Consider the following 12,201-nt stretch of genomic DNA (forward strand, 5'->3'; position numbering starts at 1 on the left):
ATATTTCTGTTTATGGTCAAATGAGTGAGTGAGTGTAAGTGTGAACCACCAGGTGGTATTCGTGTAGTTAGTTGACGGGGTGTATCAGGGAGATAAGATGTTTTCTAATGGTAGTTTTGAAGGTGATGAATGTGTCTGCAGTTCTAGAGTTCTCAGGTAGGGTATTCCAGATTTTAGGGCCTTTGACATACATTGAATTTTTGTAAAGGTTTAGTCGGACACGGGGAATGTCGTAGAGATGTTTTTGTCTGGTGTTATGCCTGTGGGTTCTGTCACAACTATCAAGAGAGCGTTTTAGGTCAAGGTTGATATTAGAGTTTAAGGCCCTGTAGATGTAGATTGCACAGTAGTAAGTGTGGATGTACTGAACTGGGAGTAAGTTTAGGTCTATGAAGAGTGGGGGGGGGGTGTTGCCAGGGATGGGATTTAGTGATTATTCTTACTGCAGCTTTTTGTTGGGTTATTATTGGCTTTAGGTGTGTTGCTGCAGTTGATCCCCAAGCACAAATAGCATAGGTGAGGTATGGATAAATAAGTGAGTGGTATAGTGTGAGAAGGGCATTTTGCGGCACGTAGTATCGTATCTTGGAGAGGATCCCAACCGTTTTGGATACTTTTTTGGTTATATGCTGGATATGGGTGCTGAAATTCAGGTTGTTGTCAAGGTATAAGCCTAGGAATTTTCCCCCATTATTTCTGGTAATTAGAGTGTTGTCAATCTTAATGTTAATTTGTGCATCTCCTGCTCTGCTACCAAACATAATATAGTAGGTTTTGTCAGTGTTAAGCGTAAGTTTATTGGCTGTCATCCAAGTCGATATTTTAATCAGCTCCTCATTCACAATGGTGTTGAGGGTGGCAAGATTAGGGTGAGAGATGACATAAGTCGTGTCATCAGCAAAGAGAATGGGTTTCAGGTGTTGGGATACGTTTGGAAGGTCATTGATGTATATGAGGAAGAGCAGGGGACCAAGGACACTTCCCTGCGGAACTCCAGTATCAAGTGGCCGTGTTGCTGATGCTGTGTCTTTAATGGTGACGTACTGATACCTATTAGTAATGTAAGATTTGAAATAAGCAAGCGCATGGCCTCTTATACCGTAATGATCAAGTTTGTGGAGTAGGATGTCGTGGTCTACTGTGTCAAAAGCTTTTCTTAGGTCAATAAAAATTCCTAGTGGATATTCCTTATTTTCCAATGCTGTGTAAAGAAGATCTAGCATTTTTATGATTGCATCATTAGTGCTTTTATTTTTCCTGAATCCAAATTGGCAGGGGTTGAGTATGTTTTGAGCCGTTATAAATGAATACAGTCTCCTGTGCACGAGTTTCTCAAAGATTTTGGATAGCAATGGTAAGTTAGATATTGGCCTATAGTTGTTTAAGTCTGTAGGGTCACCACCTTTATGTATTGGTGTAACCCTTGCCATCTTGAGTAGTTTCGGGAAGGTGCTAGTCTCTAGTGACTTGTTAAAAAGTAATGAAATAGCATGCGAAAGGACATGGGCCGCTCGCTTGTACAGTAATGGTGGGACATGAGACAGATTCCCCGAGTTATTTTTAAGTGACTTTATAATCTCAATGACTTCCGTGGGCTCAGTTGGTGCAAGATAGAAGGAATTAGGGAAATTCCCATCTAGGTAGTCCCCGGCATGGGCATTGGTATGTGGAATTTTACTGGCGAGATTAGATCCTATGTTTGAGAAGAAGTCGTTTATCTTGTTAGCTGTGTCAGTGGGATGTAGTGGTGTTTCATTAGGTTTAGTTAGGACGATATTCTTGGTTTTTCTCAGTTTGTGGGTCCCTAGAATCTGAGAGAGTGTTTTCCAGGTCTTTTTTATATCTCCTCTAGTGTCTGTGAATCTACTGGAGTAGTATAGTTGTTTGGCTTTCTTTATTACTTTGGTGAGAGCTGATGAATAGTGTTTAAGAGTATCTTTGTGTATTAAGCCCTGTCTATATTGCTTTTCATATTGGTGTTTCTTGTCAATGGATTTCAGAATGGTGCTGGTTAGCCATGGGCAACCAAGCCGTTTGTTTGTGATCTGTTTTGTTTTTATAGGACAATGTTTGTTGTATAGTCTAAGTAATTTGTTAAGAAAAATGTCTGTCCAGTCATCAATACCATTGGCCTTGGAGAATTCTGTAGGCCAATCAACAGTCTCTAGGTCAGCTGTGAACTTCCTTACTGAGGCCTCGTCATGGAGTCTAAATGAGACTTTGTTGTATTCAAGTGGTGGTTTACTAATGTTTGTCAGGAGGAAGGTAGGGTAGTGGTCTGTAGTGCTATCTGTGATTATCCCTGATTTAAGGGGGGCTAGTATATTGGTCCATATGTGGTCTATTATGGTTGCACTTGTCTCAGTGAGCCTGGTTGGTTTAGTTATTGTTGGTATGAGAAGTGTGTTGTTCATATTGTTGATGAAATCAGTTACAGGCTGATCATCTAGTAAGCCAAGGTTGATGTTGAAGTCTCCAGCTAAGAGAAGGTGGTGCTTATTCATTTGTCTGTTTGTTATTAGTGACTAATTTCTCACTGAAATTTGGGATGTTTGTGTGAGGTATCCGGTAAATGGCACCGATTGTTATAGGCGTCTTAAGGTTTTTTACAGTAAAATTAGCAAAAATGTATTCCCCATATTCATCACTAAAGCAAGTGGTGCTAAGACAAGATAATTGGTTAGAGTAATAGATTGCAATACCACCCCCAACTTGGTTTGGTCTGCAGTTGTGAATTGCTGTGTATCCTGGTAGAGGGTAGATATCTATTGTGTCCTGCTTAAGCCAGGTCTCAGTAAGAATAATGCAGGAGAAGGGTGTCTTTAGTGATTCAAGGAGTGCTAGGAGGTCATCATAGTGTTTGCTTAAGGACCTGATGTTGTAGTTAAGTACTGATAGACTTTTAGCATTGTTTAGGATAGTGGTGGCTTGTGATGCTGTGTAATAAAGGCAGTTACTTTCCAATAGGTTTTGATTGGGTGTCAGATTATGGAGGTTTAGATCAGGGTCAACGTGATCAATCATCTTCTAGGTTTAAATTATGGTTATTTATATCCTGAGTTGTGTGTTGAGTTCTAGTACTGATATCTGTAGTGGTAGGAAGTTTGGACAAGTATATAGCTAGAGTATTTTGGTCATGTAGGGTATAGTCACTACTACACATATAATGAAGTTGATGTTGTCTATGTGTTGTGCTGGAATGAACTAAAGTACAACTAGGTATAAACTAGTAATATAAAAATACAAATTAAAAATAGAACAAGACTCTCACTTGTAATTGCACTAAGGTCTAATAATGACTTTTGTGGAGTCTATGTTTTGAGCTAGAATGAGCTAAAGTACAATAGGTTTAATCTAATAATATAAAAATACAAATTAAAAATAGCACTAGTCTCTCACTAGTAATTGCACTATGGTCTAATATAGTGAATTTGGTATTGACTATGTATTGAGTTAGAATGAGCTATGGTACAACTGAATTTAATCTAATAATATAAAAATACAAATTAAAAATAGCACCAGTCTCTCACTAGTAATTGCACTATGGTCTAATATAGTGAATTTGGTATTGACTATGTATTGAGCTAGAAAGAGCTATAGTACAACTAGGTTTAGTCTAATAATATAAAAATACAAATTACAAATAGCACCAGTCTCTCACTAGTAATTGCACTATGGTCTAGTATAGTGAATTTGGTATTGACTATGTATTGAGCTAGAATGAGCTAGAGTAAAACTGTGTATTATTATTAAAGATTAGCCGGTATTCTCCCGGCCCGGGCCTTTTCCAAGTGGTGGCCCGGCCTTGGCTCCCTCTTTACGGAGTGTCTGAGACCTAAGTCTCCCATGGGAGGAGGCACAAGTACCTCCTCATCTTTGGGACCAACTGTCCCCAGGCCTAGCCACAAGCTAGGCCTCTCTGGTCTGCCATCCCCACCTCAAGGGGGCAAATGGGAATGACAGTCTTATGAGCTAAAGGCTCGGGCTCAGGCACCTACCCTACCCTAGAAGGGTTAGGCATGGTGTCGATCTAAAACTGTGATTAATCTAATAATGTAATAAAGGAACAAGACTCTCAATTGTAATTGCACTAAGGTCTTATATAAGTTGTTTACAAGAATTAGAGTATAATTAGATTTAAATTGACAGGATAAAATACACAAATTAAGGTAGCAAAATAATAATAAAAAAATGATAAAAATAAAAATGGCAATGACTTGGTTATAATATGCTAGTAAGATGGTAGACAGGATAATATAAAAGTTGTAGTTAAAAATACTAGTTTAAAAAAGTATGGAATAAAAATGGTCAATAAAAGAAGTTTACAATAAGTTTGATCAATATAGTTTAAAGTAAAATTGGGCAATAATAGGGATTTAGAATAAAATTGGGCAATTGAGTATTTTTTAAAGTGAGGTAGAATTATTGAAGACAAGTTATGGTTAGTTTATAATAAAATAAGATGGAACAGTGATGTGGTAAGTTGTAAAAAAGGAGATAGATTCTGTAGATATAAACACAATTAAGACTATGAGGTAGAATGGTCGTTGAATACAACAATGACAATTAAAAGTAGTTGGGGTATTAGAATTTTAGGGGGGCACAAATTTATGACAATAGTATAACACTAACGGTGGACTATGGGTATTAAGCCACAACGCATTTGTGGCTTACTCGTCTTTGTACTCTTATTATAGGGAAGAGTATGCCAGTTAAGATGAAAACCACAATATGCACGCCATATTTTACTGTAAAGAGGTTTCGTTCATTAGACGAAACGTCTTAAAAACACCCTAACCAGCACATTGTGTCTTCATATTGGTATAGTGTACTACCCTTCTGCAACAGTATAGAAACTGTTTATTTTTTAATTTGGTGTAAAATTTGTATACACTTTTTTTAGCATAGAATGATAATGATATAATTGCAAGGACAAATATTTACTATAAAACACTGAAGCTATAATTTATATTACCCATATCTGAAGAATATGTTGAAATTCAATTACCTATGTTAATTTTATCTTATTTAGATTGCGAAGGATACTCTTAGTGATCCAGAAAAAAGAGCGCAGTATGATCGGTGGTTAAAGAGTGGCATAGCAATTAGTTACGAACAGTGGTGTGGCATGAAGCAGCACATGAGTACAGTAAGTTCTGAAGCTTTATAGCTCATTTTCTCTATGAATCTGTTTATTTTTTTAAATAGTAAAAGTACATTTACCATTTTGAATGTTTATTTCTCTATTCTCAATTCTCTGTTGGTTGGTTGCAAGTTTCATTATGGAACGCGCACCTGGGAAAGGCTTTAAGAAGCTAAAGAAAGTGTAGAAGTATGCAACGAGACTAATTCCAGAACTAAGGGATATGAGCCACGAAGGGAGGTTAAAGAAACTAAATCTAGCGACCCTAGAGGACAGAAAGACCACGGGAGGCATGATAATAACATAGAGAGGAACAAACTGAGAGGCGGGAAATGGTTACTGGGGGGCACAGTTGGAAGTTAAAAACAGATGAGACACAGGGATGTCAGGAAGTATTTCTTCAGCCTCAGGGAGGTTGGGAAGTAGAATGACGAAGTGATTGAGGTAAACTCCATGCAGAGGTTTAAGAATGTGTACGATAAGGCTAACGAGGCTAGGAGAGTGAATCTGGCATGAGGCAAGTTGAGAGACAGGGCCAGGATATAAAATTCGACACCTGCAATTACATATGGGTGTGAGTATATAGGCGGGTGTACACGCAGACACATATCGGAACCAGAAGCTGAGAATCGACCTCTGGTTTGAAAACTGACAAGTTGATGATTGAGACACTTACGCAACATATGGAAATCTTGTCAGTTTCGAACCATTTGTCACATCTGTCAGACACTGCAACATCATGGGATCTTGTTACAAGGAATTCTTCAATACTTGTCCAACCTTTGGACGAAGACCTACTTACACTAGTGGATGATTCCACTGTGAGTCCGCCTGCTCCTGCTTCGACTCACCTGGCTGCAGTATATAAGCCACTTCTCCGGTGATATGCTGTACTTTCTAAAAGAGTGATGGACTAAATAAACACATCGATTCCAGGCTGAGAGACTGATTACCTCAAACTCCTCCTTCCCTTACCCATTTCTGCTTTGTATTGGACTGATGAAGCCACTGTGTGGCGAAATGTTTCCTTAATAAAGATTCCCATATGTCTCATAAGTGTCTCAATCTTCAATCGACCCCTGCAGCCACCTACAGGTGAGTAAGCAACACCAGTATAGAACCCATGCTTGAACATTTTGAGAAAGTGCAGAAGTACGCAACAAGGCTTGTTCCTGAGTTAAAGGGCATGAACTATGAGAAATGAATAGTGGAACTGAATCTTACAACATTGAAGGATAGAAGACCCAAGGGAGATATGATAAAAACAAAATATGCAGGGAGTTGATAGGGTAAACAGGGACAGATTGTTTGAGAGGCGAAAAACAGAAACTCGGAGACACAGCTGGAAATTAAATACACAAATGAGCCACATAAATGTCAGGTGATATTTTTTCAGTCTCAGGGAGGTCAAAAAGTAGAATGATTTCGGTGAAGAAGGGCTGGAGGCAGCTCCACACATAGCTTTAAGAGCAGGTACGAGGCGAGGAGGGAGTGAATTTGGCAAGTGGCAAGTTGAGATGCTAGGTAAGACTTGACGCACACACACACACACATAATGTCCTATGAGGAGAGGTTAAGGGAACTTGACCTAATGACACTGGAGGACTGAAGGGGATATGATAGCGACGTACAAAATATTGAGAGGAACTGACAAGATGAACAGGGGAAGAATGTTTCAGAAATGGGAAATAGGAAGAATACGAGACAGCTGGAAGTTTAAAACTCGGATGAGTCATAGGGATGTTAAAAAGTATTTCATCCTTAGAGTTATCGGGAAGCTGAACAATCTGGAGAATGAAATGGTAGTCTAGATCCATACATAGCTTTAAGAAGAGGTGCGACAAGGCTCTTGAAGCCGGGAGAGAGAGTGGACCGAGTAGTGACAAGCGAAGAGGCGGGACCAGGAGCTATGAATCGACCCTTGCAAGCACATATAAGTGATCACACACACTTTGGTACCAAAAATTTTTCTCCCCTCTGTCTTTTGTGTACGTGATTTTCCTTAATAAATATAGTATTAGGCTTCACATTGTTTTATTTTCACATTGTTCTGCAGCTTCTACTCCAGAAGATGAAGTTTAAATACATCAGCAGATTAGCTTCAGACTTTATAGTCATTAAGAATCATTTTATGATGTCCACTGTCAATTTGGAGTAACGTGGATGGAACTCGCCAGTATCTCTGAATCAGAGATACTGGCGGGTGCCACCCATGCTACCATACTCTGAAAACTTTCCCTCATTTCTCCTGTTGCTACCGTTGCAACATTGCAAGGGTAGCAACGTTTATAAATTTTATAAATAATGTTGAATTTTAATATATGTTGATATTTGTTCTCGTGTCTAAAACTTTTTCAATAGAGGGTAGCAGTTAGTGTTACAAAAAAAAGGCATGTTAGTTCAAGAATTAGATATAGCGAAACGTCTAAATTTAACCAAGTGTTAGGAATTTGCTTATTTAGTTTATAAATAAATTTATCTTTTTTTTTTTTTGCTGCAAGGACTAACATTTTTGTACGTCTCAACAGACTCTTCACTGGGCAACTCCTAATACAAAAGATAGAATGCTGGAGGCTGGTGCCTCCCAAGTACCTCAACCCAAAGCAGGAACTAGACGCAGCTCTGAGCAAGGTTTGCTGTATAGCAGGAGACAAGAATCTGTCACAGTTTCCAGACCCACTGAAGGATGGGAACGAGATTCTTCGGATGTTATGAAAAAGTTCAGGAATTATGAAATTTAAGAAATTTAAATTACGTATTATACTTGCAAACCCTAGAAAGAGCCTCGATGAAAGTCATAAAAGTCTAAGATTTCTTGAAAACTCGTGGCTATTTGGTCAAAAGAATTGTTTTGCCACGAGTGTTATATAATAAATATTTTTAAGAGAGGAATATGTGATGTGATTTTAGGTTTATAATTTGTTTATGTACAGTGGTAAAGCCCAATAATTATACGCAGTAATTGGCAAAGCTAAGTTTTAAGTGATGCAAGTAATGGAAGCTAAATTAATTACACTTGATATTTGCAATAACTGGAGAGAACGTTAAAACATTATCGAATATCAATAAAATCAAACCAGTTAGACCGGGGAAAATATATATTTTTGAGAGGAGGTGCAACAGAGCTTAGTTACCAATTTAAAATTATATTGCTCCCCTCAAAAAAATGTCTAACAAATGAAAAATTGCCAGTATTGTGATAAATGCAAACAAAAGGGTGATAAGGATTAAGGTAATTTACACCAGGAATAACACGGTGAATGACTCATTTTTAACACCCCGTAAACACATGTGTGAATTTAGTAACGCCAAAGATCGAAGTGTGTACCCTTTTTTTTTCTAACCGGAATATACTTTAATTCTCTTAACCCAACCTTCCCTTCCCTGCCACTCAGTTTCACTCCCACTCATATAGCGTAGTAAATAAGTGAGTATATTGTACATTTTATAAAATCATTGCGAGGACATTTTAATGATTGGAGGCATTCTGTATTTACCGAGTTAGTCCTTCCAGACATTTTCTAGGAAGGATGCTGTCAACTAATCCATTTGGAAATTCATTTGCAACAAATTCAGGTAGTGAACTAAAAAAAAACTATATGCTTACTAATTTTATAAACAGGTCAATCAAAGTAGACTTTCTATTACAGGTAAATTTCTAAACTTGTACATTATTTTTGTGAGTCACTTAACTATAAATGTACATTTCATATATTACATAACGTGGCATGTACTACTGGGTTTTATTACCATTTACCTTGTAACGTTAAAATTTTACCATTTGGTCAAGGTTCAGGATTGTTTTTAATATAAAGGATGCGTGAATCTTCATAAAATTTGAAAACCTTTGCTTTAGCCTAGCAAATTCACTGGCATAGCAGACCAACTGATACGAGTTTCACTAATATCAGTACTGTATATTCGTGTCCGTGGTATAACAGAAAGACCAAATCCCTTTCTCTCAAAACTAGCCTAACCGCTCTCGAAAGGCTACTTAATGTAAAAACATGCGGAAGTTGCCCGCTAGGTTCGCAGTGATTTGTCTCATATTTATTATTTGGCTGGGCTCAACTCTAGCTCCTGAGTCTTTTGAGGGTGCTGATGTAGTTGCTTTGCCTCGTGCGGTTATTGATATACATTTCGTGTGCCTTTAAAAGGATATGTGCTAATTGAAATTATTTAATTCCAGCTTCTAAATCACTTGGAAGAAATAGTTTATTACTCATAGGTTTTTGAGGGAGTTGAGCTGCAGCTCCTCCACCTATTGAAGGTTTTGAGGTTATTGTTACTATGCCTGTTGCGTGTGTTAATTGCACAGGGACCGAGGAAGTCTTCGACACGGCCTTGTGAAGTAGTGGTTGTCACATAAGGAAACACATTATATCCGGGGCTTTATACCACTTCATATGTGTTGTAAGCTACAAAAAAATGACGTTTATTTATAAAAGATATGTATCAGTTTTGCACATTGTTATTTATTTTAGACACGCTTGCGATCACTGTACAGTCTGTATAGTTAATATTAGATATGTAATAATAACAGAATTATCATCGAATGTCGGATTTATTTATGATGTGGAAACATGGGAATTATTCATTATGGTTTATGAAGCTCAGAAATAGATAAAAACAATACCAGGGAGTGATAATGATAAAAGGTAAACTTTTTTATAAGTTTGTTCTTTTAAACGAATAAAGCTTAAATATCAAATCATACTTCATCTCTTTACAATTTACTATTCTAATATAATCTGCCATTTGTTACAGAAAAGCACTAAATATTCTTTGTTCTGATCACTCTTCTCAATAATTTTTGGATCATTTATATAGTTCTTTTATTATTATTATTATTATTATTATTATTATTATTATTATTATTATTATTATTATTATTATTATTAAGTACTCTGTGAAGATCATACAGTCAGGTTTTAATAATTTTAACCCAAAATGGCTTTCCGTCTGTAAATCATAACTTAGCTAGATCACCTTATTTATACCAACAGCAATGACTAGGGTTCTTCGTTTCCTTCAGTTTACTGATGGCGGAAACTTGTGGTAAACTAGAGCTTGGAGTGGGTCTTCCGTCCCAATACAGCCATGATGTTGCCAGAAGGTTTGTCTACGGGAAGGAACACCTCATTGTTCTCCCTGCTGCCCACCTCCTTGAACTTGCTAAAGTCCACGCTGAAGTAGTGTTTGTTAGGCATCGTCACTCTCATGGTGGCAAGCTGGTAGAAAATGAAATTAGAAAATGTCATGGTCATAATTGTTGTTGTGTCTCGAGGCCTGGAAAACAGATAATGACACGCCATCCTATCATCCTACATAACAAACATATTGTTCCCAACGGATTCAGCAATTGATATATTCCTACTGCCAAACGTAACCCTACCGCTTATATAATCTGATTATTGGCCTTTAAATAAATCTAAATTTGAATAATTTAGAATACATTAAACACAAATAACCCGCACATGGAAGAGACGAGCTTACGACGACTTTCCAGTCACGGTATTGTGCCTTATTTGTTATTTAGAATACATTAAAGTAGTCTAAAATCACTACTATTATATTTTGTATGTTGCTTATAAACTTACACGCATAAAGACGTTTACAAACAAAGGCTGTATGCTGTGAATAAATTACATAAAACTGTACACAGGAATCACGCCACATCTTTCCACTCTTCACCATGTAAGCTTAAACAAGGCGACGATTGCAGAGAACAACTTAAAGATAACAGAACTCATCTGCTTTGGCTTCATAGGTTTGCATAAAATTCAGCAAGACAAAAGATATATTCATACATTCAAAAAATGCTTTTTGTGAAAACAATGATTCAGTTATATTCATGTCAACAATGGATAAAAGGTTCAAGGTAATTGTTGAAATTATGATGTGGGAATACGTAAGTGAGTATATGTGAACTGAGTATTTAGCATTTAGTCTAGGGTGATTAAGTGGCTTTTGAGAAGAGTCTTAAATTGATTTTCAGACCGGGTTACTTTAACATACACTTTAATCGTAACTGATTCTTTATCGTCCATAAATGCTCTTAATTCCTTAAGTATCAAGTGTGGCATGCAATCCTATTTTGGGTTATTGCCCATAGAGTCTCAGGTTGAGATCAGGAGTTTCCAGGACAATTTAGAACGGTTAGCCGACTCCGAGTAATTTCAACATTTTTCTGGAAGTGTGGCATGGAGCAAGATCCTGCTTGAAAATGGCTTCTCCATCAGGAAAGCCTCTCTCCACAATGATAAGCAAAAGAGTTGCCAAGACTGCTTATTATTTGTCACTTCATCATTCCCTCAACGTTAACAAGCCATCCAGGGCTTTTAGCAGTAAAGCTATCCCAAAACATTTTCACAGGTGGGTGTTTTGGCGCTTGTTGAATGTGTCCATTCCGAAGAGGTTTGCCTTTGCTCCGTCTCACTACCACTGATCTGTACCGATGTAGTTCAAATGGACCTCGTCTGAAAATATAACTTTTCTCCATTCATCTGTCGTCCATCCCTTATGATCGAGTGCCCACAGCAGCCGTTTTTTCTTCATAGCATCTATCAATAATTATTTCTTTACCGGCTTTCCGGCAGTTTTGCCAACTTCAAGGAGCCTTCGTCGAACAGTTGAAGAATCATCATTTACGCCAGATGAAGCCAAATCTCTCTAGATCTTTGCTGGTTTTCTTTGGGTCCTTCTCACTATTTCTTATAACTTTGTCATCGTGAGATGTTGTCTTGCGATTTCTTCCACATCTAGCTCAATTCATCTAACTCTAAACATCTAACACACCACTGTCGTCTGCTCTCTTCAGAATCTGACCAACAGTTGACTGCCAGGCTCAAATTCTTGGCGATCTGTCTGACACTCAAACCAGCATGTTGACTAAGAACTATAATACTTGCACGCTTCCTGTGTGTAATATCCATCATGAATTTCAGCAGTAATCATGAATATAAGGTAAGAATTTGGCTAAAACGCATTCACTCACGGAGCACACTTGCAGGAATAACCTTACAGAACAACAGCTGTTGTAGCACTGACGAGTCTCT

At 37.6% G+C, this 12,201-nt stretch overlaps 2 protein-coding genes across 2 annotated transcripts in view; one reads left to right on the forward strand and one right to left on the reverse strand.

The window, feature by feature from the left end:
- Positions 1 to 9,854, forward strand: part of jdp (DnaJ domain-containing protein) — a 25,439-nt gene extending 15,585 nt beyond the window's left edge. Inside the window, exons 3-4 of the mRNA XM_070090952.1 lie at positions 5,033 to 5,149; positions 7,672 to 9,854. Of these exons, the coding sequence (XP_069947053.1) occupies positions 5,033 to 5,149; positions 7,672 to 7,884 (330 nt within the window). The 3' untranslated portion in view covers positions 7,885 to 9,854. The remainder of the gene's footprint in view (positions 1 to 5,032; positions 5,150 to 7,671) is intronic.
- Positions 9,855 to 9,942: 88 nt separating this feature from the next.
- The window catches only part of Uro (Urate oxidase), a 31,290-nt gene continuing 29,031 nt past the window's right edge, over positions 9,943 to 12,201 (reverse strand). Inside the window, exon 6 of the mRNA XM_070090951.1 lies at positions 9,943 to 10,374. Within this exon, the coding sequence (XP_069947052.1) occupies positions 10,207 to 10,374 (168 nt within the window). The 3' untranslated portion in view covers positions 9,943 to 10,206. The remainder of the gene's footprint in view (positions 10,375 to 12,201) is intronic.

The sequence above is a fragment of the Cherax quadricarinatus genome, chromosome 33 (assembly GCF_038502225.1).
Source record: "Cherax quadricarinatus isolate ZL_2023a chromosome 33, ASM3850222v1, whole genome shotgun sequence".
Lineage (NCBI taxonomy): Eukaryota > Metazoa > Arthropoda > Malacostraca > Decapoda > Parastacidae > Cherax > Cherax quadricarinatus.